The 26,177-nt window shown below is 41.1% G+C and overlaps 1 protein-coding gene across 6 annotated transcripts in view; it reads right to left on the bottom strand.

The window, feature by feature from the left end:
• Window positions 1-26,177, bottom strand: part of Znf236 (zinc finger protein 236) — a 93,368-nt gene that overhangs the window by 20,054 nt on the left and 47,137 nt on the right. For all 6 annotated transcript variants that reach the window (XM_050165007.1, XM_050165005.1, XM_050165003.1 and 3 more), the window contains 14 exons: window positions 21,940-22,081; window positions 21,169-21,429; window positions 19,398-19,651; window positions 18,223-18,324; window positions 17,665-17,816; window positions 15,693-15,796; window positions 15,103-15,254; window positions 13,567-13,779; window positions 10,472-10,754; window positions 9,652-9,755; window positions 7,469-7,834; window positions 6,678-6,823; window positions 6,159-6,399; window positions 5,500-5,679 (listed from right to left, as the gene is read on the bottom strand). In XM_050165007.1, the coding sequence (XP_050020964.1) occupies window positions 5,500-5,679; window positions 6,159-6,399; window positions 6,678-6,823; window positions 7,469-7,834; window positions 9,652-9,755; window positions 10,472-10,754; window positions 13,567-13,779; window positions 15,103-15,254; window positions 15,693-15,796; window positions 17,665-17,816; window positions 18,223-18,324; window positions 19,398-19,651; window positions 21,169-21,429; window positions 21,940-22,081 (2,700 nt within the window). The remainder of the gene's footprint in view (window positions 1-5,499; window positions 5,680-6,158; window positions 6,400-6,677; window positions 6,824-7,468; window positions 7,835-9,651; window positions 9,756-10,471; window positions 10,755-13,566; window positions 13,780-15,102; window positions 15,255-15,692; window positions 15,797-17,664; window positions 17,817-18,222; window positions 18,325-19,397; window positions 19,652-21,168; window positions 21,430-21,939; window positions 22,082-26,177) is intronic.

Below are 26,177 nucleotides of genomic sequence, written 5' to 3'. Positions count from 1 at the left end.
GCTTGTTTCTCTGCAGGAGAACACTGTAACAAAGACTCTATCTTTCCATACAGAAACACACCAAGACTACTTTCTCCTCATTTGATATATAGATGTGGAAAACGAAGTTAACAAATGAAGGAAATCTCTCTAAGGTAAGAAAACTAGGTACATATGAACTCCCAAGCCATTTGTTTGTTGGCTTTTTCGAGACAAGTTTTCACTTGGTGGTCCTGACTGTCCTGGAACTTGTCTGTAGTCCGGGCTGACCTTGAACTCAGAGATCTGCCTGCCTCTGCCTCCCAAGTGCTGAGACTAAAGGTGTATCCACCACTTCTGGCAGAGCCTAACTTTATGCAACACAGACAGAAACCCTCAGAAAGCCTTCTTCAGTTTTGTTAGTCTGTCATCTAGGGCTGAGAAAGTCACGGCCCAGAACAAAATTAAAAAGCAGGATAGACTTCTGTCCTCACAGAACTATACACACGACAAAACCTGAAGCTAATGCATTCTCTGTGCTTTGAAGGACACCTTACTCACCTCCCTCCTTTGGAAACAGGGTCAAGACATAGAGCTCTTGCTGACCTAGAACTCCTGACTCTCTTCAGTGCTGAGATGAGGCTGTGTGTGTTCTAAGATACGCCACACTGTATAAAACAGTGGTTCTCAGCTGAGCAGCACCCAGATCACAGGCAGCTTCTGACTCCCCCTTGAGGAGGGCTGCAGCCCTGAGTGGACCAGAAACTGTGCCAACTGTAAGGGACCAGCACAGACTATCCATGACTTATTCCTGGGAGTAGACAGGGAGCTACTCTATAAATAAAATCAAATTTGGGGCACACAACAAACCAAGGAAAGGGTATAACTCTCTCCCAGGACCCCATAGTCATGGACATCTAATGCTATGAAGGCATGGTCTCACAGCAATCTCCATTTGATACTTAGTGCATATGTCAAGGATCAATAAGGAGAGGACTTCTCAACTGCACCGGGACTTTCAGGTTGGCATGGTACCTACACTGGGCAGTTTTATAGCAACTTGACACAAATTAGAGTCATCATTTGAGAAAAACTCTTCAATCAGAAACAAGCCTGCAAAGCATTTTCTTAATTAGTGATTGACAGGGGAGGACCCAGTTCATTGTGGGTGAGGCCATCCCCGGGCTGGTGGTCCTGTGTCCTATAAGAAAACAGGCTGAGCAAGCCCTGGGAAGCAAGGCAGTAAGCAACACCCCTCGATGGCTTCTGCATCAGCTCCTGCCTCCAAGATCTTATCATGTTTGAGTTCCTGTCCTGACTTCCTCTGATAACAAACTGTGACGTGAACTGAACAAACCTTTCCTCCCCAAGGTGATTTGGCCATACGGATTCATCACAGCAACAGTAACCTTAAGACGGCCCCATTGCTTAAGTTGGTTTACTCAACTGCCTGCCTGTTCATCTGCTCAACCGTCCAGATCTGGACCTGAACCCACTGTATTTGTTCTCAAACCCTGATTCAGCCTTTTACCTCACACGTGGAACAACCTCACTCTCAAACCACGACCCTAGCAGCTCCCTCCTGGCACTGCTCTGGTTTGGTATCTTATCAATATTTTTCCTCAGCCCACTTCTGAAACCTCTTGAGCTGGAACTCTGCAGACTCTTTATTAGCTTGTATTCATTCTGTAAACCACATATATAGAAACATTTACTGTATGCTTTGTGATATGAAAATATTAGAAATTAAGACTGGAATGAAAGGCCCGCCACTCATCTATGGCAGGACTATATGACAAAGTGTTGTAACTGAAACAGCTAAACCTTGCGTATTTACTGCTATTGTAAAAATTCTGAAATTGTGGAAAGAAGAAACATGTTTACTTCTTTCTGGCATAGTGCATCATGACACTATGTCTCCAGAGTACTAGAAAAACAGGCACGGGTCACAACGCCCAGTCCTAAAAGACAGTCTTGTGATGTGGGAGGGCCTTCTGTATATGTGTTCCTTTTATTGGTTAATGAATAAAGCTGTTTCAGCCTATGGCAGGGCACAATTGAGCCAGGCAGGAAATCCGAACAGAGATAGAGAGAGACAGTAAGTAGAGTCAAGGAGATGCCATGTAGTTGCCGAAGAAAAAAGATGCTGCTGCCAGAACCTTACCAGTAGGCCATAGCCTACAGATAAACAAATGGATTAATTTAATATATAAGTGATAGGTATAAATATACCTAAGCTATTGGCCAAACAGTATTAAAATTAATATAGTTATTCAGGTCTGAGCAGTTAGGAAACAAATGAGCTGTCTCTGACTGCAGTCTAGTTCCTTCATTTATTAAATGTGAGCTCTTTACCTATATTTAATGATGTCTGCCACAGCTGAATCCATGGCTGCGTGCCTAACTAATGTAATACAGCAGAGTTGCATAAAGAATCATCTACAGACTGGCTGGCCACTGGTCACAGGTCCCAATGACAGACTTATCCTTCACTTAGTTCACTATACCCAAACCAACTGAGATTAGTAAGGTCTAAACCCCCATAGAAATAGATCTCAAAATAAAGTTCCAATTTACTCTTTAATAAATGTGCTCAACATACAGTACTATCCTCAAAGCTTTTGGGGTTTTCTGTTTGTTTATGTTTTGTTTTTTCTGTTTGTTATGTTATATTTATTATGTTCATTTGTTTGGCTGTCCTGGAACTCAAAAGATCCGCCTGCCTCTGCCTCCCAAGTGCGGGACTAAGGGCATGCGCCACTACCCCCAGATGGTAAACTTTTGCTTTTTAATAATATTTTGTAACATTAATAAATATATGACCTATATTTTACTCAATGGAAGTATTTGTCCATACTTTTTAAACTACTTGAGAATTCTACTTTATTTAGGAACTTAAAACCACATTTCTTTTTGAAAAACACTTTCACTGAACTGAAAACACTTCCAAATGTAGTTCAACCAGATTAAAACATGTTTACATGTGGATAAGGGACATCACCAAATACTAACAGAACCTTCCTTGGTCGACTTCCACACAACAAGCTTCCAGGCTTAGCCAATGCTGAACATCCTGTGTTGACAGCTTCCCCTCCAGTGTAATCCAACTGCTTGCCAGCATGCATTAGCATCTGCGACATGTTCCTATAAGGGACACGTGCTATTTACCTAGATGATGCACAACACAATAAAAACATCTACTGAAGCTTCCATGCAAACCACACAAATGCTTTGGAAGACTTGAAAAAGACAAGATGCCTTGGAACTCTGCTGTAATATCAGGAGTGAGTGAGGTAAGACTTAAGGGAAAGAGCATCAGAGGATGAAGACGCTGTACTGCAGTTCTGAACTACGACCTACTCCCTGGGCACTCCAGACAGACAAGTGCAGTCATGCATTATAAACACGAATATGGGAGAAATAAAAAGAAAGCATTGCTGTTATCAGCCAGTCGTTTAAAGAGCTCAGGGAGAGTGCTCCAATCCATGCCACGTTACTGAGTCTCACTAGACGTCACTTTCCATTAACAACTGGCTGCAAGCATCTAGTCAGAGGTCAAATGCTGGGTATGGACAAGTCCAGTTTGGAGAGAAGGACCATCCTTCCTTTTTATACAATATTTTAGTTTTTGTCTCCAAATGTTAGGACTTATACACTTTTATAAATCTACATGACTTAAACTACATTCACACCACATACCATCCTGTGTATCACACAAACCAAGTGACAACTTGTATATGGCATCAAATGCTTTCAACAAGTGACACACAACACTCTGCCCGAATAACCAGCCAGAAATTGTCTGACTCAACAAACCCTTTAAGTAAAATAAATAAATACTTAATGTTATATATGGCTACCCTTTTATTATACCCATAGCAATAGCATAAGAATATGGCCAAGTATAGAAAAACAGGAAATACAAAAGTGAAGAACATAGTTTCTAAGCTATAAGTAAGAATTCTGCAGATGTTTTTGATAAGACCTAACAGATATCCAACACTGAGAACACGCCAAAAAAAGGAAGAGTTAGTGAACCATACAAAACCCAATGTTAATAATATGTGTTGTCCTGAAGCAGGTAAAAGTCACAGCATGTCATTCAAAAGTACAAATACATCTGAAAGTAAGACCCTCCTGAAAAACAAAACTTCCACTTGGAGTTCTGGTAAAAATGTTCTTACTTTATAACTGTTTTTACAGTATAACCGTAAGGTGGTTATGAGCTTTAAATGCTCATAACCAAAACTTCCACTTGGAGTTCTGGTAAAAATGCTCTTACTTTATAACTGTTCTTACAGTATAACTGTAAGGTGGTTATGAGCTTTAAATGCACTGTTACATGAGAGCAAGTGCTATAAATTTATTAATTCAAAAATAACATATAGGCTAGGGATGCGGCTGCCTGCCAGCATGTACTTATGCACAATGCCAGACTTAACCCCTAGCCTTGACACTGGATGTGATGGCTTGGATGAGAAACACCTCCACAGGCTCCTGTAGCCAACACCTATTACCCAACTGGTGGGGCTGCCTAGGAAGCCTGAGCACCTTCTGCTGGAGGAAGTAGGCCACTGGGGGCAAGCTCTGAGTTTACAGCCTTACCCTATTTCCAGTTCACTCTCTTCTGGTTTCTCAACTTTTTTTCTGATCCTGCTGCTTGCTACCTACCATGCCTCACCTGCTATTATGAGCTCTGCATCCAGAAGCATAAACCCAAATAAACTCTTCCATGTAGAAGCTGCCTTGGTCCTGGCGTTTATCACAGCAATGGAAATAACTAATACACCAGGCACAGTGACACATGCTTATACTTCTAGTACTGAGGAGGCAAAGGAAGGAGATTCAGAGATTCAGCATCATTCTTGGCTATGCAATGAGTTTAAGGCAGGCCTGGGCAAGACCTTGGCTTCCTTTTTTTTTTTTTTAAAGACTTAGTTTACATGAAGGAATGAAGACTGCAGAGCAAGGAATCATGTGGCCAAAGCATACCAGCCCATACTACACAGGCAAGAGCATACTGTGAGAGTGACTCTGAGGATCAGGGAGGGATAGCAAGGGACACCTCAGACCAGTGAATAACGTTTTGGGTGATTTGGTGATGCCAAGTGCTCTTTATTACCAAATTCGATGCTCTAACATATTTAAAACTTTCTACATAATCTTAGTAGTGTTCTAAAGATACAAGAGTAGAGGAGACCATGGAAGGTTTTTACGGTTTCTTGTACACAGCTCAGATGAGTGATGTTTCTTTAGTGTATAGAACAGGAGCAACAGTCAAAAAGTTCCTCACACTGGTGTCTGCTAAGCAAAGACATATGGCAAAAGTGGCCAACTCTAAACATTAATTCCACAATCAGCACTACAGAAATAGAAAGTTGGGTAAGAAACACATGTTTGTTTCTGACACTAGATTTCATTAGACTTGAAGCTGTCACACAATGAAATGTGATGTCTTTATGTCTGAGTGCTGCAGAGAGACACGAACAAGATGGCCTTAAGCTGTAAGCCAAAAGACATCTACAATGTGAACTTACTAACCAGAGATTGTCAGTGTGATCTCCTGTGGAGAGCCCGAGGATGATGTGGCAGTGGGGCCAGCAGCCTGGGCAAGAACCTGGCTGAGACTTGAGTTGTTGATGGTCAGGGTGATCTCGTGGGGGCCCGTCGAAGTGGATACAAGGCCTTGTGAAGTCATCACTTGAGTGAGGTCCTGTGTCCCTGCTCATCATTACAAAGCAAATAACACTGAGCTCTAATGAAACATATTTCTCCTGGTTTCTATGAAAAGCATCTTAAAGATTATTTTTAAAATTCAAAGACTTAGAATAAGTTATCAGTCACTTCTAATTATTTTATCTAATAAGATAAAACTTGCTCTAAGATTCACAAAGCCCTATGTTGGATTCCCCAGTACCATAAAGCAAGAGAAGAGGAGAAAGAGAGAGGGCACAAGGAAGAAAGAAGAGCTAAGTGAAATGATAAAACAAGAAACCAGTTTGAGAAAAATAATTCTATGAACAATAAAATAGACAAATACGAAACTAATACCACTGAAACTAAGAAAACTTTAGGGTTTTTATTTCTTTGGTGAGCTTTAAAAGAGATGAAAAATGACAACATACCAACCTAACAACTGTGTTATCATGAGAAACAAAACAAAATCCCAGTTTCTACAATAAAGAGCAGTGGGCTCTTACCGCTGCAGCTGGTGGTCAGCACGGAGTCCTGCTCAGAGAGTGGGCCAATGGTCAGATTGGCAGATGTCACGGTGGGCTGTAAGGACAGGCCTGAGATGGGCTGGATGACAACACTGGCTGGGACAGTGCTGTCTGACGTCTGAAGAGAGCTGTTCTGTGAGCCAGGGCCAGGCTCTGCTGTCACTGGCTGAGCAAGCAGGCTGCCCTGCTGTAGTGTTTGCTGCAGAATGCTCGGGTCAATCTATAAAGCAACACAAGTATATGCGAGTGAGAATTTTGTGCTGCATGTGATTCAGACAAAGTTAAAGCACAGAAAACAGGGGCTGGAGAGATGCTCTGTGGTTAAGAGCACTTCCTGCCCTTCCAAAGGTCCTGAGTTCAGTTCCCAGCAACCACATGGTGGCTCACAACCGTCTGTAATGAGGTCTGGTGCCCTCTTCTGGCCTGCAGGCACACATGCAGACAGAATACTGTATACATAATAAATAAATAGATTTAAAAAAAAGAATGCAATGGTACCTGCAGAGTGATATTGTTGATGCTGGAGGTATCAATTCCAGAAATCTGAACATTTGGTCCAACCAAATTAGCAGCCAGTTGTAATTGGATACCTTCCAGAGTGGCCAAACTCCCATCAGTCAGAGACACTGTCAAGTCCCCACCAGCTGGACAGAAAATAAGAAACAAAAGGACTTAACAACATAAACATAAAAGAACTCACTTTTTCCATAAGGATTTTAAAAAACAAAAGTTTTACATGTTTGGTAATATATCTAGTTAAGGACTACAGATATTTATACTACAGACATATCATCTGCCTTATGACAAAAAAGCTCTTGGGGAATAATCTTCTCATTTCAGACTCCAGAAAACAGGCTAAGAGAGTCGACTGACTGTCCTACTGGCAAACACTGCAGCAGCCACTGAGTGGCTTTCATATCCCAAATGGAAAGACAGAGAAGGAAAAGACCACAGGACGTCAAACAGCTGCAGGCACTGTGCACTAACTTGTAAGTGCACATAAATCCACCTGCTGTAACATGATGCTGTTTAAGCAGTGTGTGACCAATGCCAATGGACGACTTCGCTAGTTTAAGGGGTGAGATGTGAAAATCAGATACGGACTAATCTAGGAGAACACCAAGCAGGAGGAAGGGTGCTGAGACTCACTGGAGCAAAAGCTGATCAAAGCACTTAAGTGTTTAAAGCAGATACAGTGACAGATACAGGGACACTGCCTTATAAAGGAAAGGCTTGCACGACTGCCTTGCTTTGGGGACAGATGAGGGGGACATATGTTGGTTTCTTACCTGAAACAGAGGCAGGAAGGATAGCTTGACCCACCAGCCCTTGCTGAAGCATATTCTGATCAAACTGCCCTGTTAGAACAGAGTTGTTCATGATGAACACATTGGGGTCATTGGAAGGGGAGTTGAGGAGGCTCACAGGTTGCAGACTCTCTGACGAGCTTCGGGTCACAGGCTTCCTGGCTTTCTTAGGATCTGATTTGTAATGAAACTGCATATGAGTCTTCCTCCTCCCAGAAGTACGGAAGCGCAGCTCACAGTGAGGGCACTTGAAAGGCTTTGCCCCTGTGTGCAGGCGCATGTGCACCTTCAGACTTCCTTTTGTGGAGAAGGCATTGCTGCAGACATGACAGCTGAACAGCTTCTGGCCTACAAGAACACCAGCAAGAATCAGCCTAAGCTCACAGATACCTTCTAGTAGGCAGCACGAACATGCCATGCTGGGTTCATGGACCAAAGTGCTTCAGGCTCTCAACCAAAAATGTTATGACAACACAGGAACCTGCAGAAATCTTCCTGTCCACAATCTACAATCAACCCTCTGAGACTTTGTACTCTGAAATCACTACATTCCATAGAATCTTGACTGAAACATTTCATTTACTTTCATTAGAAGACTTAGCCCTGAGTCAGTTTTATTTCTGTACAGAGGTCATTTAGGATTTCAGGGTCTACTGGAAAGAGACATGCCATCACAGACAGCAGCTCACTTGGAAGAGTGTGCGTGAGGAATACCATCTTGAGCCCAGAGGCCCTGTGTCCAGTGTCTTGTTCGGGTTCTTCTCATCATCATCTGCATAATAAAAGCCACCAAGGTACAAATGCCACTGACAACAACTGCCCTAGAAGAGCTCAGGATCAGAAACCCAGGAAGTAAGTGCCACCCTTTACCAGGGATAATCAAGCAGACTCAAAGTGGCATTAGTAAGTCTGTGATCCTATATTGCTCTGGGGTCTCCAAAAGTCACCTTGTCATTCCAAAGGGGGAAACAGTTTTTCTTGCCTACATAGCCTAAGCTGAACTCCCACCCCATTTAGCCTGGAACAGCTATGTTGATCTAGAGGAACAACTGGGCACCTAGCATGTGAATAGTTTACTGGACCTGGGTCTTCTGAGCTGAGCAAAGTAAGCCTCTCCACCCTCAGCAAGTTCATAGCAAAACATAAGAGACACTGGGAACCTGATGAAACAACTGCATATGATAAAGTCTTAATAAATGAGTTTATCCCTCTTTAGCTGTCAATAATAATCCATCAGGAAAGAATCACAGAACTTCACATCAACATAAGCATATGAAATTCTGTTTGTACTTACTTGTTCAAACTCATAACCAATGCTCCCCAGTGGCCCACAGTAATGATGTCTGACATTCACTGAAGAGTTCCTGTGTCTCAACATGCCAAACACACTAATGGCTAGTTATGCCTTAATACAAATAAAATCTCAATGGAGTTGGGGACTATGCAACTACTAGCCTCATGTCACATGCAAGATGTCTATGGCTCAGGGAAGAGGCCTTCTAATTCAGCAGTTCTCAACCTTCCTAACACTGCAACCCTTTAATATAGTTCCTTAAATGGTGCTGACCCCTAACTCTTTTCATTAAGACTTCACAACTGTAATGATGCTTCTGTTATGAATTATAATGTAAATACCTCTGTTTTCTAATGATCTTAGGCAGCCCCTGGGAAAGGGCCATTTGACCCCCAAAGGGGTCAACAACCCACAGGCTGAGAATCACTCTTCTAACAGGAGACTTCAAGGAGCAAAGATTTGTGCTTTTAAAACAACCAATTTTCATATCCTCAAGTCAGGTAAAGAAAAAAGCCAAGGAAACAAGACACCATTTTCCCCTTGATGAGATTCTCCTCACATAAAAAGATACTATAACCTGGTAACTGTCAGCAGACTAGCCAAGTCCCAGCAAAGTGAATCTCTATGGGAACCTTGTGAAAGAAGAGCAGAAAGCCCAAGTAAGAAGACAGTTAGCTCGTAATTTGATTTTTGATGTTTTATCCCTTCATCCCTTTAATAGTTTTATTTTCCTTACGTCAGGAATAAAAAAAACTTTTTAATCTATTTTTTCATAGTTCCTAATTTTGAGTTCTCTGCAATTTAGAAGCATTTGTGTAGAAAACATTCACACACAGCCCAAGGAATCTGCATGCTGAGGGGCCCTACTCACCCGTGTGAGTCTTCACGTGGCAATCTAGTGTGGACTTCACAGTAAAGCTCTTCCCACATTCATCACACTTATATGGCTTCTCGCCAGTATGGATTCTAACATGCCTATTAAAAACATTTCTAATTAAGGAATTTTATTTTTAACTAATACATATTTATAAACAACTTCATAAACTTATAACCATATAAATAAAAATCATAAGCTAGTATTTCTGATTAAATCTGGCCAAATAAAACATCTAAGCTTCACTGTATAACAGCAAGTGCAGTCTACACATGGTGCACTAACTACAGTCTTTATAGCTCTGCTGTTTATTAAGGTGCTCTGTGCGCCTCACCTCCTGGCTCTATGATCTCCTAGAGCCAAGCTTTGTGTCATGACTACAGATTAGATGGCAACAACTAGATATGGCTTGCTTTTTTCCTCTACACAGCCCTAGAAATCTTACCAAGTTCTTAACCACTCTGCTATATATGCACATCAGTCATCAGTTAGCGGCTTGACCTATGACATCTGGTGGTCTCTAGTCTGTTCTGGGTTTTCACTCTGTAAGAAGTTATCTGCCAGTCTTCCATACCTGCACAGCCTGGCACTCTATGCTCTGCAATTAAGCTGGTTAATTTTCTGCTTCCATCACAATCATACAGGAAGATGCGTAAGCAACAAAGTCATTAACCACCATTCTACATGAGCTCACTACCAAGTCGATGCAGGTTTGGAACAACGTACTCCATATAAAACTTCCCATACCGGAGTGAAAAGCATCAGAGTCCACTTTCAAGTCTGCAAGAGCTCTGTATACAAGTGACAGCATCCTCACCTCACCAGATCACTGGGCTTCTTGAAGCTCTTAGGACAGTATGTGCAGCAGTTGGCATGCTTGGGTTCGGCCTCAAGCTCTGCTTGCTTATCCTTCATCTCACTGATGCGGTCCTTCTCTGCAGCTGACTGCACCAGGACCTTCTCAGACACTGTAGCACTCTCCTGGGGCTGAATCTTGGCCAGCTGGGCTGTCTCCTCGTCTGTGAAAGTGATGACCTCAGGGCGCGGCTTTCTGGATGCACTTCTGTCACAGTTGTCTTCCTCGTCCTCCACACACGTGTCTGTGAAAAGCATGGGGAAAGGGTTCAGACTCTCCATTAACATGAGAAAATGAAGGGGAGCATGGAAGGTTAGTACTAGTGATGTCTTTAAGCCACATTTCAGACAGCAAACAGCTGCTTTTCCAATTGGGGCTAATGGGGACTTGTATGACCAGGGAGAAGGAAGACAAGTGAAGGAGGGCCCAGGAATCTGCAGTGGTTGAAGGCCAGCTTCTGCCAGCTTACAGACCCAGAAGCTTAAAAACCACCCAAGTCCACAGACCCACCAGGATTTGTAGATATTCACATAGGACCATGGGACACAATTGATTACTAGGTGAATAGAGCCAGATGCTCAAAAGTCAAAGGTGAAGAAACTAGCAAAGAACCCTCAGTTTGATGAGAATGACTACAAACTTAAAATGCATACACGCATACATTCCCTTGTTACAAGGTTAAGTTCCAGCTGCAGAAAAGACCAAACTGCTATGAAAATGCGAGAATAGGACTGCGGGCCAGGGGCTTAGGGCTGAAACACTTAAATCCAGCACAAGCACAACTAGGGGAGGTGTGAGAAACCACTGACTGATGCTCTAGAATACAATGGGCAAGAAAAGATGGGACAGACAGGAAGGAGACGGGCTGAAAGGGGATCGGTCATGGAAGACAGAGCCCAGAAATTCAATTTCTACTCAGAAAAGTTCTATAAGAAGAAAATACCACAAATAAAAATTTCCTAATACACTTGTAAACTCTGAAAGCTTTAGGAAAATTTAATAGCTAGTGGCCCCCACCAACACTTGACAGTGAAATATGGAGATGATTGTGTTAAAATTTTTCAATTAACCAAGATATATATATATATAGATCCACATAGAAAAAGTCATAAATGAGGAAAAGACAATAAAGTTAAGCAAAATACATAGTAAAAATAGAAGATGGCTCAAGTAAAGCCAAATGGCTAACCACTCCAAATGTGAAGGAATTAAAAGCCATTCACGAACACCGGTGGGGCAGAGTAAACCACAGGTAAGAGAAGAAAACAAGAAGACTCATCAGTGTCTGTAAATATTAGTGCAGTATGACAAAGTCCTAAAAGGAACCCACATAGCAATTGTAATATTGACTTAATGGCATCTATGCTTTCTTTAAAAAAAAAAAAGATTGATTTATTTATTTATTATGTATACAGTGTTCTGCCTGCAGGCCAGAAGACGACACCAGATCTCATTACAGATGGTTGTGAGCCACCATGTGGTTGCTGGGAATTGAACTCAGGACCTCTGGAGAGCAGCCAGTGCTCTTACCCTCTGAGCCATCTCTCCTGTCCCCAGTGTCTTTGCTTTCTTAACTGCTAAGAAGGAACATGTGACTGGCTGCAACATTATTCATGCTAGCCTACAGGATTTGCGTAGTGTCTGATACTTTGCAGGAAGGAAAACTGAGTAGCTTTTCGCGATTCCTTGGCTCTCATGACAGAATGGAACTACTGGAGACAAAGGCACACCAAAGCACTACATATGGAACTACTTAACAAACACAGACAGCCAGAAGCCCACGTCCTAAGAACTGTCTGCTATGAAGCTGACTGAATAACTGCTTTGTAACACTGAAGTCAAGGCGTTTGCAATTAAGGTGGTTTAGGCAAACTGTAAAGACTCACTTTCCAAACTGTAAGACGAATCTACACTACTCTCAGATCCTAGGGTCTGACTCATAACCCCAGGGGTAGATGACCAACTAAGAAGAAAGCAAACACTTCCTCCGCATATCTCATCTCTGAGTACTGACCTAAAGACCGTAAATGGCATGGGCATGACACTGAGCACCACTGTTCAGTAACAGTACCAGCTATTAACACAACAAAAATCACACACACACACACACACACACTACATGGCTCTATGATAACTACACTCACTAAACATGACACTGCTGTGTGCTGGTATCACTTGTGAAATTAAAACATGCACATTCTAACACCAACTTCACTTGTGGAATTTACTAAAAGGACGCCAGCCAATAAACAGAAGCAGCAGAGTCATAAGCTTAAGGTTTAGGATTTGGGCAAATTAACCTGAGTAATGTTTGGTAGGAAATAAGATTGGTCTCTCCAACCACACACTGCCGAATGTGAATTAAATGAAGTAATGCAATCTGACACTGAGCATAGCTCTGGCCAGGGGAAATCAAACTTAGCTCTGCATTCATCTACAGCACATCATAATAAATACAACTACAGGGATGCATCTGTACACATCTGTGCTCACTATGTCAAATACACAAAGCTCTGTGCACTATAAAGTACAGTGCAGCATCACAAGTTAGAATGAACTCCACACACGTCCATGCTGAGTGTAGCTGCAAGGGCACATGCTGAATCAGAAGCCACGTCAGTGCATGGTGACCGGGAAAGCTGAACAACTTCATTGTGAGTCTCTGGATTTTTTTCTCAAAGGGCATATGGACTTTCATATTCAGAAAATAAACTATAGAGAGACATAAACTGTAATTATATTAATTCAGGGCCTCTCCGATGCAGGTAAAAGTACATGCTGCACAAGCTTGGCAACCTAAGCTCAATTTCCAGGACCCATGTGAAGGTAGAAGGAGAGAGAATCAACTCCACAAAGCTGTCCTCTGACCTCCACATACGTGGCATGGCACATACACCCACATACACATACCATGTCCACTCAATAACACATTCTAAAATTAAAAAGTCAAGGTACTACTAAGCTTAATTTGTAAAACTGCAATATTCAAATCAATTTGTAACTTATAACTAAATTGGCATTTGACCAGTAAACTTTCAATCCAAAACAGAAACTACCTCCTCCCTCTGTGTCTGCAGCTGTTGAGGTTGCAGATGAGACTGCCTGGTGTCTCTTCATGTGCTTTTTACAGTGAATCGCTGTGCGAAAGCCCTCCTCGCAGAACGGACACTTGTAAGGCTTCAAGCTCATGTGTGTGGCCATGTGCCGCGTGAGGCTGCCATTGGTGGTGAAGGAGGCACTGCAGATGCTGCAGCTGAAGGCCTTGACTCCTGTACCAACAGACAAAGCAGGCAGGGAACGTGCCACTTCATTATCCCGGAATCATGGGCATTCAGGACAAACAAGTAACACGAGGAGTTTATCCTGCTCACAGTTCAGGGTTTTGACTGGATACCATCAGAGACATGAACAATGGCAGAGCATGTCTTACCAGACCTCACTAATGCCCACAACAAGCCAAGACTACACTCTCCCCACCTTTGACATCTCAGCTGGGGCTTGTTTGTAGACAGGACCCTTAAAATGCTTCTATGGATCCATCTTGGAGCTGCAGCCACAGTTTATTAGTCAGACCCAGGAAGGACCTGTGAAGCCTTTCCATGGCCTCACTTCTAATGGAGTTCAGTGCTGCAGACCCTGTCTGACAGAACAGAGTCTCAAAAGCACCTAGACTGATCCTGCCTTCCCTCAACGGACGGGCTATCTCTGCCTCCAGAACAGTTCTTCCTATGTACCACTAAAATCACCCCTTAGTCAGCAAGAGACACATTCACTGACTTTTCATCCTCTGTGCATTTGTAAGTGGTGCACCATCATTTTCAAATAAAGCATTATACAGAATACATACTGAAGCTAAATATGTGTAATATATTAAACAGAATGTGTTCTGTTTATTTAATCATAAAGTATGTATCTGAAAGATCTAATGTTCAGGCTCTATTTTTAACTCTTTACAAAATTGATGATAATAAAACAAATAACCTAACTTTAAAATGAGAGAATGATTAGAACAAACAATTCTTAACAAGTACACGGTAACAAACTCAACACCATGAGCCACTCAAGATACATAAATCATACCCCCAACAAGTGAATGCTTCCCACCCAAGTATGGTGACATCAAAGAGAAACACAAAACAATGCATTGATGGGATGAGGAAGAATCAGGACCTTCATACATTTTCTGGCAAAATGGAAAATGGTTGCCTGGAAAAGTTTGATTGAGCTTGAAAGTTTACAGGTGGGCTTGCTTTTGCAGTGTTTTGAACACATGCTAAGCAAGTATTCCCCAATAATCACCATCCCAGAACCATACCCAACCCTAAAAAGGGTTATTCCTATGGCCCTTGATGGAGAAATAAAGTCATGTCTACATAGAATTGTTCACAGAAGTGAAACAGTAAAACTAATAAATAGGTAAATTAAGCTTGACTTATCTGTCTAATGCAGTATTACAGACCGTAAAAAGAATCACAGTACTAATACATGCTATAGCACAGATGAACCTTGAAAAAACACTGTACGAAGTGAAATAATAAGACACTAAAGACCATTTAGTCTATAGGATTTTTCTACAGGGAACAGACAGTAACCTGTATGTGTCTTCTCATGAGACTTGAGGACGCCAGAGGAAACAAAACCACGCCCACAAAGCTTGCACTTGTAGGGTTTCTCCCCCGTGTGTGAGCGCACATGCTGCTTCAAGTGGCTGGACTTCTTGAAGCCCTTGTTGCAATAGTCACATCTATAAACAAAACACAGAAAACTCAGACCCTGTTCACTCAGAGCATGACTGCTCAGCAGCCAGATACCTAGCAACAGAGGGGAACAAAGCAGCTTTAGCACGCTCACCAAGTGGTCAGTTTCTTAGATAAACCATAGCACTGTTCCACACCCAGGGCACAGAGCAGGCAGTACAAAACAGAGGCAACGACAATTAATGATCGAGTTCTTTTGTAATCTTAAATGTATTATTTTGAAATTGATAAATGCTATAACTCACCAGGTGACCGTATTTGATTTAATCGTTACTCAAGCACAACATGAACAACCTCCTGGCTCCTTTATAAATGATAAAGGTGGTGAAACCTACTTCAGTCTGAGAAAACAGCTTGAGAGCACTTGCCCACTGCAGGCGTGCAGTCAGCACTCAGCCTGGGAGCTGGATCTGAGCAGTGATCACCTGTAAGAGCGCCTGCTCTGCTCCTCGCTGTCCTCCAGGAACTGTGGACGCTGTGGCTGTAGGTCCAGATCCTCTTGAGATGACTCTGGAAGCAAACGAGTTGCCTAAAATGATCAGAAATATAAAGCAAGAACAATGACTATCTATAATAAGCATAGGACGACTCAAGAGAAACAAAGATATAAATGCTCACACTATAGTTTCCAAGGAAAAAAAGACCACAAGTAGTCCATGGTAGTAGTCTGAAAAGACAAAGTGTACGTTTTTTGCCATAGATATGATTAAGAATGTTTCTTGTTTTCCTTTTTTCTCTTCTTCTTCTTTTTTTTTTTTTTTCCTAAGACAGGGTTTCTCTGTGTAACAGCCCTGACTGTTCTGGAACTCGTTTTATAGACCAGGCTGGCCTTGAACTCACAGAAATTCACCTGCCTCTGCCTCCCGAGTGTTGGGCTTAAAGGCGCGTACCACCATGCCCAGCATTGTATTTACTTTCTATTAAAGTATTTATTTATAGATTGATTGAGGCAGAGTCCAAGTCTAGTTAGCCAAGGCTAGCCTGTCAAACTTGATCAACTTACGATCATTCTAGCTCAGCCTCCCAAGTGTTAGGATTATAGCTGTGATCCTCATGCCTGATTAATAACTCACTTCAGGGCAAAGTTTATACATACATGAACCTTTGTGGGGTGGACCCACTTGGAGAATATTGCTATTGAGGGCATGCCCTTACAGGGGAAATTGGAACCCCCAACTTTCTTCCAATGCCGCAAGGTAAGCATTTCTCTCCACCACATATGTCCCCAGGATGACATTCTGCCATGCCACAGGCCCCAAAGCAACAGAGCCAATAATTCATGAACTAAAATTTCTGAAATTGTGAAGCAAAATAAACCCTTTCCTGTTTCTAAGTTAGTTCCCTGAAGTATGCTGTTGGAGCAGTAGGAAGTAACACAGTGGTGTGAAGAAATTCGCTACTTTCTGAGAAGGGTGAGACTTTCTGGGCTCAAGAGCCCAAGGGACAAGAAGTCACCTCTACCTCTCAGAGACAGGACCAAAGAGCAGTGACCCTGACCCCTACTCTGACATAAGGACTAGAGCTCACAGCAGCTCAGTAGCACGACACCAGCCTAGTCAATGCTTTCTGACTTCAAAATACAACCTACGCACACTGGACAGAGAGCAAACGAGACTTCAGTGTACCTGGATAACTAAAGGATAGACTATAAACACTCTTGAAAGACAGTGGAAGCCAGATTTTTTTCTTACTTGTTCACCCAACGTCCATGACCAAATTAGACAAAGTACCATCTTACTACGTCACCTGTACTAAGGAGGCAAAAGTCTATTCAGGGGGATGTGCAGTAAAGTTCAGCCATGCGTGCACTCCACATCCTTGCTAAAAAACCCAAAATGCTCCGATTTTTCATGCTTACTACTAACACTCGTAGAGTTTTAAGGAGGTAACTATTGAATTTGTCTGACATTTTTAACACTACTTAAAAACTTGCAAAAGAAAAAAAAATCAAACAAACATCTCAGGGTCTCTAAGAGGAAAAATTTAATTATGATTGAAAATGTTATAAGGAAACCGATTACTTAAAGAAATAATGTTTTATATTGTATTCATTTTTAACATATCAGAATGAATTTTATTTTCCTTCTAACATTTATGATTCTACAAGAAAAAATACATTTTGTGCTTAAAGTAATATTCTTCAACTTCTTATACAACATACTAGTAAATTCCTGGCTTAATCAAAATGGCAAAGCTACCCACAGTGTCAATCAGATGAAGTACAGTTAAAATGCTTTCAGAAAAAAGATGGTTCTGTGTGCTGCATGTGATGCATCCCCTGTACTAACCCGGGATGTACTAAGCCACAGTAAGCACATGCATCCGAAATGACTACAGCACAAGACAGAGAGAAATCTGCTGGATAAGGAGCTGCTCGGCCCTTCTGCACATACTCACCACATCGATGGCATCGGAGCTTGGGACCTGCAGTAAGTTTTGCTGGTGGAAACTCGTTGATAAGGCCTGGGACTCAAGTGTGCTAGAATCCTGCAGTTGCTGCACAGCTGGAAATGGAGTCTGCTGACTGTATGTGTCGGTGACTGTGAAACCTGAAAGACATGAGGTACAGGAGCTCTACAGCACATGTCAATCATACCATAGGTGAAAATCAATTCATGAGGAAAAGACATTTAGGCATTTCTGCTTCCTGAATGAGAGTCAAGATCAGGGTGATGTTCTAGCAGCTCTAAGTTGTCTGGTACTAGGCAGGCTTTATACTGCAGCTATGAACACCAGTTCTCACCAGATCTCCACCCCAACCCATCGCCTTCTCTGAGATGGAGACCCTTCATAAAATGGATGCAAGTCATTTTTTTAAGGAGATGAGATTATAAAGCATTGTTTAAAAACATAAATGATTACAATTATCGGTTTAAATCATAAAGTTTTACAAATTTACAAACTAAACCCAGCAGAGGCCAGCTGGTTTGCAGGCTCACTGAAATTCACACTGACCTTGTGAGAGTCCTGCAGACTCAAAAGACTGCTGTGGAGTAGTTTGCTCTTCAAACTGGTCCATGTGTCCTGGGAGAGCATCTTGGGGAGCTGTAAAGCCATCTAAGGGCAAAGAGAAAGAAGTGCACACTGTCTAAAGTCATTAACCATCTGCTGACCCATCTAAAAGTATTCTAGTGAGTTTTCAAAAATTAGTCCTCTCATTTTAGAAACACAAGAGGAAGGTAATATTGTTCTAAAAAGTTATATATATAATGAAATATTCTAAAGTCCAGCTATACTTGGTAATTATGTAAAACTCAGGCATCATAGGGGATAAAACATGTACATTCCTGTTAACAGACTAAATAAATTTTAGGACAGCCACAGAACAAAATCATAAATCAGCCAGCAACTGTCTACCAGCACGGCTGGTAAGATGAAAGCTTGTTGGGATGCAGACGTCGGTGGCAATGAGCACATGAATGTGGCTCAGCTACCACTTTCTGCTGACCAGCACTGCCGATGAAACACAGCAGCGTGCTGCTCTACATTCTCTACCAGGAACCCGCCTCACTGTGCCCGGGAGTCTACATGGAGTCCTTGTCACAGATTACTCATGAATCTAAAAGCTAAAAGAAAAAAATGTTGACAATATATCAAAAGAAGTTTATAAAAACCCGCATAAAAGGTCCTCTTTCTATAAGCCATGAATATGTTTTATATGGGCACAGAGACAGGCACATAGAAGGTCATGCTGACATATTTGTCTAGTACAAATCAGAAGAACAAAATGTGGACAGTAAGTTTTTCTGTAAGCCTAAAATTTCAAGTAATTTAAAAATTTGCCACCAAGAAGTCAGATTGCTTTGTATTTACAACAGACAACAACCCTGAGCCACATCAGAAAAAAACAAGAACAAAAATCACCAAATCCCTAAAATAAGCTAATCATTATCAGTTAAGATAATATCAAATATCACAGCTTCATACTTAGCATATACATACTTAGCACAAATTGTGACTTTAAGAAGGCAAGCAGGACAGCTAATGTAGCTCAGAGATAGATGCTTAGCCTGCACACAGTTCTGTTTATTAGCCCCAGCACCAAAGAGAAGACAACAGAGATCACACTGAGTCCAAGGACCACAAGACCACTGGGATCATCAGAGAAGCTGAAGCTCCTCAAGCGTTACCTTCGTCAGCTTCCAAAGGCTCATCTGCCAATTGCTGTCCAAGTTCCGCATCTTCTGCGCCTACCACATGCTGGGGCCCCAGTTCCAGTATAGCTTCAGGGTCTGCTGGCACAGTCTCTGGGGTCTGCTGCAGTTCCGCACTTTCAATCTCCACAGGCATGGGAGCTGACACTTGCATGCTCTGCTGGTCCACTGTGCTGTCGTCTATGGAGGACTCCTCCTGATGCTGCTGGAGCTGCTGGGCTAGTTCGTATCTTTGGGAAAGCAGCAACAACTCATAAAGCAGACACTAGCAACAGCATAGATAGCGTCTGTGAAAGATGCCATTTGCTAAAATAGCTTTTTTATTCTTCAATTATTTCATTTTGAAGTAATGGTGTGACAATAGCTAACTACTTTATACTTCTAAAAGGAAACCCTATTACTATCAGTTGCTGTCAGCAATCACAGGACTTGAAGGCAAGAAGAGACAGGTAGGACAGCACATGCAACAAAATCTTGAGGTTTAAAAAGCCAAAACAATAGTGGACACCTGTAATTTCAGCATTTAGGAGGCTAATACAGGAAAACTGCTGTGCGTTCAAAGTCATCCTGTATTACAGAGTGAACCAAGGTCTCAAAACAAACCCCACGCCTTTAAAAGCAATCCTGCAAGCTGCTGACTCTTGGTCCAGGGCAGACAGGTTTTGTGGTATGGTATCATGTATGGATATCTCAAGTCATGTTCTGAGAACTTCGTCTCCCATACAGCAGTGCCCAGAAGTGAGACTCTGGGGAAATGACTAGATTAGGAGGATCTGATTTGTTCAATGGATTAACCCCTTGTTGAATTCCTAATACGAAGGCTTTTGGGTGAAGTTGGCTTCTTATTAAAAATCTTCACCATCTATTGTTAGGGCTAGCCTCTGACTACCAGCTCTAAAAGACAGTATATAGTAAGGCATTTAGCCTATTAGACTGCCTTAGTATTAAAAGTAAAAATGTTAACTGGGTATGGTGGTATCCATATGTGTAATCCCAGCAATCAGGACTGCGAGGCCATCCTGAGCTACACAGGGAGATCCTGTTTTCTCTCTCTTTTTCTTTTCCTTTTCCTTTTCTTTTTTTTTTTCTTTCTTTCTTTTTTTTTTTTTTTTTTGAGACAGAATTTCCCAGTAGCTATGAAGCCAATCCCGGAATTCGCTCAAGACCAGGCTGATCTTGAACTCACAGAGACTCTCCTACCTCTGCCTCCCGAGTTCTGGGATTAAAAGTATGTGCCACCACTGCCTGGTCCCTGTGTGTCTGTGTGTGTGTGTGTGCGTGTGTGCGTGTGTCCATGCACACATGCATTATAGTTGGCTTGGTTTCTTTATTTGTTGGAGACAGGGTCTCACTCTCTAGCCCGGTCTGGTCATGAATTGACAACAATACTTTCTCCCTCAGCCTCTCATGTTCTTAGATTACAGGCATGAGCCATCACACCTGGCTCAAAAAAAATATTTTTTTTAAAAATACATACATAACTTTGTATCAGCATAGCAAGATTCTAGTCAATTATTGGAGGTTCTGGGATGGCTCAAAAAGAAAAAAAATATGTACATAAATTCATGCTACCGTCTATGGGTCTCATAAATCCCTAAGCAAAGACAGCCAAACTTCTCGACCCAATATCACTCTCAGTTAGAAATAACAATACAGGCATCAAAGACAATTACTTCTTAACTGCTTCCCACCCCATCTGGGAATTATGAAGATACTTGAACAGCAGGTATATCAGCATTATACCTACCTATGGGTTTTCATGTGTTTTTTGCAGTTTAGTGAAGTCTTAAATGTTTTCTGGCAATAGGGACACATGTATGGGCGGAGGTCGTTGTGTATGCCCATGTGTCGTCGTAAGCTGCCACCCGTGGTAAAGGCTCCATTGCAGATCAGACACTTGAAAGACTTCAGTCCAGTGTGTGTCCGAACATGTGCTTTGAGCACTCCTGCAGAGACGAAGCCTCTGCCACACTGCGAACATTTGAAAGGTTTTTCACCAGTATGTGATCTAAAAACACAGGAAAAAACCTTAATACATTTATTACCCATTTTAACACGTATATACTCAGAGATACTTCACTCTTCTAAAGGTATGCAGAAAAGATCTCGCTTTCTATGTTTTCTAAGTGAGCAAGACTGAGACTCAGCTAAGTGACCTGCCAGAGACACCGAGCTGCACGCACTGGAGTGAGCATGAACCTTCCGCTAGCTCTGTTTTCAGAAAACTGTTCACTGACGTTAGCTCTGGTGAGAGCATCTACACATTCTAATTAAGATAAAACATGCTAGAAATTGCAAACATTAAATATAACTGGAATAAAAAAAACTCAGGGACAATATCTGACTAAAATATTTGAATGAAAATATTCAAGAATTAAAAAAATCACAAATTAGTATTTTTTTTGTCAAATAAAACATTTTAACCATAAGCTAGCAATACCATTCATTCTAAATACTTCGTCAGCAGATCACAGACTCTCTGGGCTTGTACTCAATCTCCACCTCCCCTCCGACTTACCTGATGTGCTGTTTAAGATGACAAGACTTTTTGTATGCTCGATGGCAGTAAAAACATTTGTAGGGTCTATCTGCTTCATTGCCAAAATTATTATTAAAATAATTTTGGAAAAATTGGTTTTTTGGAATGGGCTGGATAAGACCTATAAATCCAAAGAAAAGTGGGAATAATTCACTGTCAGTGTTACTACTAACAGGCCAAAGGCATCTGCTTTAAGACAGAGACAAGACCCCTGATGTGCTACAGACTCCATGGTCACAGCAAAGGCATATTCATTACGTCATCCACTTAACCACGTCATTTCAATGCCTATGGTGAAATAGTTATCAATTGCTATTTTCTGGCACTGAAGAATGTGTATATTATTATAAATATGTACTGGATTCCAGAGCCATTATTTAATGGCTTTCTACATTTACTTTTAATATAGACATATACTGACATGAAATTTACATACGTCCATCCAAAACTTTTGTCAGGTTTTTAAATCTCTCTGTATTCAGTATGAATAGTGGCATAGTACAATAATAAACTCAAAACATAAATACTTCCAACATGAAATATTGTTCTGTAGATGTCAGTATTTTCTCCAAAGTTTTATATTAAAGGGATATTTGTGAATTGCAAGATAATTAGCTATGGGCTGAAGAGATGTATCTATGGTTGATAAGACATTGTTGCTCTTGCAGAGGACCTGGGTTCAGTTCCCAGAAACCACACAGTACTTCACAACCATCTCCAAACCCAGTTCCAGAAGACTGAACAGGCACACATGTAGTACATCTACATGTATGTAGGCAAAATATACACATAAAGGAAAATAAATTAACATTTGTAGATTATTGACCTATGAATTTCAAAATTTACACGCTTTTATTAAATAAAGGATTTCCTTGGGTTGATCATCAACAAACACAAAGGGATAGTGCCTTTGGGCTACACACACAATTCAGCAGAAACTTAGCTCTCAAGCTTCAGTAACTGAATAGTTATCTGAAACATTAGGAGGAAGACTGAACTGTTCCTCCGGATGTCAAGATTAAGCACACACTTGCCAACACTCTACCCTCCAATCCATCTTCACCCTACAGCAATGCCACTAACGTCTACAAAGCAATTTAAGACATAACATTGTTCCTTCCCTTGGGGAAGGGTTGAAGGAGGGAGGGGAGAGGCAGGGAGGGGAGCAGGGAAAAATGTAGCACTCAATAAAAATCAATAAAAACAGAAAGAAAGAAAGAAAGAAAGAAAGAAAGAAAGGAAGGAAGGAAGGAAGGAAGGAAGGAAGGAAGGAAGGAAGGAAGGAAGGAAGGAAGGAAGGAAGGAAGGAAGGAAAGAAAGAAAGCCATCCTGAGGACGTTGGGCTAGGTGGCAGGGAGTTTTATATTAAAGGGATATTCTTCAAACTTTAGTCCTCCCCCCCCCATTTTTTTTTTTTTTTTACTACATCTGTGTAAAATACTTGATTGAAAACATTTGTTTCAAATCACTTTGGGGAGGAAATCCTAACTTCAAAGCAAAGCATTTAGAGTATAAAGGAGAAGCTCAAGTACAACACTATCCCTGGTGCTATAAACCATAACTTAGCTCAACTGAGTGAAGCCCGAGAGAGCTTTGTACCAACGTACAACTGCTCTTGAACCAGGGTCCAGTCAAAGTGGATACAGAAAGGACATGAGCTTCAAGTGACACCATGAGCCCAGCCTTGAAATCATAATATCCAGGTTCTAAGTCAAGTCAGCCACATGGCCCAAAGCAAAGTTAACAACTGCCCTAGACCCCAGGTTTTAAGTCTATCAAAATAGGGGAAGGCAGTATTGAGAGGTCTGGGGAATGAATTTAAGTTTTCACACAGCTCTAAAAGTTCTGAAAAATATTTGACCATATGGTTCTTTACCAGCGAACAACTTCCCTCAGTAAGAGGTGAAATTTTGGTTACAGTATATTAATGTATTCTAATAATGCTAAGGTAACAATTTGGGTATAAAACATTATACTGAATGTAACCAGACTGACCTAAATAGCCCATCTACCTCCTAAACAGGTCACATAACAGTAACAATGTCCTTCCAAAATCCCCCCTGTCCTGTTTGTATCAGAAATGATCGCCACAGGCACAATTTCTCTAGAGCCTCCAAAGAGCCAACTCTGCCTAACATACTCACATCCACTGAGGAAGAATAAAAAAAGGGTCACAATAGTCTACAGTGTGCAGCTAACACTATAACTAAGAACTGTTTCCCTCAAGTATCTCAGTATGTGGTATGTTGTGAATGCCATTGGTTAATAAAGAAACTGTTGAGCCCATAGCAGAGCAGGGCAGAACAGAGCTAGGTGGGAAAAACTAAACTGAATGCTGTGAGAAAGAAGGCAGAATCAGAGAGAAGCCATGTAGCCCCGCTGGAGACAGAAAACGAAACTTTACCCAGTAAGCCACAGCCACGTGGCAATACACAGATTAATAGAAATGAGTTAAATTAATATGTAAGAGTTAGCCAATAAGAAGCTAGCGCTAATGGGCCAAGCAGTGACTTAATTAATACAGTTTCTGTGTAGTTATTTTAGGGCTGAGCAGCCAGGAACAAACAAGGGGCCTCCATAGAACACCTTAGTCTAGACTAAAGGAAAATCCCATCTATTACATCTGTGAAGATAAAGAACAAAATGTTCCACTTTAACCTCAGAAAAGTTCTGTAGAATAAGAGATTCACAAACTTGAAGTCAGAAAACCCAAAGTACAGCCTTGTCTACAGAGCAAGTTCAAGAATAGCCAGGGCGATAGATAGATAGATAGATAGATAGATAGATAGATAGATAGATAGATAGATAGATAGATAGATAGATAGATAGATAGATAGAGCGAGCTCTGTCTCAAAAAACAAAGAAATCCAAAGTTGTTTAATCTGATTTGTAACCTGAAAAGAAAATATTAGAGTCTATTGTTTTGTAAACTATGGAATAAACCCAACTCCTCCATGCTAGTACAGAACATGTAAACTGATTTCTATCTCAGAAACAATCTAATGGGACAATTACACTTCCCACAAAGCTTACCAGACTCACACTAGAGTGGAGTGTGTTTGAGATGTGCTTCTATTGTCTGTCATTTGTGGTATCTGCAGTCTCCATTTCTTAACAATACTGATGAGGATACTCACCAGGAAAACAGCCATTTCACTTAACTTTTCAAATGCTTCAAATGCTTTTTCAACTAGTTGTAGAATATCTGCAAACACTTTTTAATCTCATTTGTATTTATATTCATTGCTTTTTTTTTCATTTCCTATAGGTTTTCTCATTTTCCCTTTAGTTCGTTGAGGACAAGTCATACTATCTACTTCACTATTAATTTTTTAAAGTTTTATAAAATCACTACTTTCTATTAAATTATTTTACACACTAATAACTTCCTGCTACTTTTTCCATTCTGTCATCTGATCTTCAAAGAAAAATACTATGTATTTCATTCTTATTTTTAACAAGGACTCAAAAGCCTTACTTTCTTGAGGACAGTTTTAGTTCATACACTATGTTTATGTTTATTCCCATTTATGATAGGTGACTTGTTTTAAGTCTTTCTTTTAATAAATAAATTTTAGACAGCTTTTAAATTATGTTTTCATTTAACTGTAATCAAAGATTATAGCACATACTAATTTCTCATAATTTATTCATTTTTCTATACCTTAGAATGTGACATATTTTATGCGTGTTTTTAAGAGTACATATTTAAATATAAAAGATGACATCACTATAAGAAACTTCTTATGAGGCTGAGGATGCAGTTCAAGGTAGAGTGCTTACTGAGAAGATGCAGGGCTCTGGGTTCAGCCCCTTATGCCATGTGATCTGTGAGTGACCATGAAAGCTCACAGCCCCCAGCTCTTGGGTGGCAAGTTTAAGGTTATCCACAGCCTGAAACAGAGGGCACCCTGTCTCCAAAGGGGAACAAAGGAAGAAATGCACTGTGTTTAAACTGATCTTTCTCCTGATATTTCGGAATTTGAATGTTTCTCTTCTCAACTGTCCTGTTACATATTCTTATGTCATAATCAGGCTTAGAGAGGTGGCTCAGCAGTTACAAGGACATAACAGAGTTGTAAAAAACTCAAGCTGAGTTCCTAGCTCCTATACCAGGTGGCTTACAACCACCTGTAACTCCAGCTCTAGGCCCTCTGGGGGTCCCTGCACTCACATGTATACATCCCATAAGATACACATAAGCACATATAATTTTA

This window comes from Alexandromys fortis, unplaced genomic scaffold (genome assembly GCF_014885135.2).
Source record: "Alexandromys fortis isolate MF-2015 unplaced genomic scaffold, M_Fortis_MF-2015_v1.1 scaffold_160, whole genome shotgun sequence".
In the NCBI taxonomy this organism is placed as follows: Eukaryota; Metazoa; Chordata; class Mammalia; order Rodentia; family Cricetidae; genus Alexandromys; species Alexandromys fortis.
Note: the sequence above shows the minus strand (reverse complement) of the source record. Positions and strands in the feature narration are given on the sequence as shown.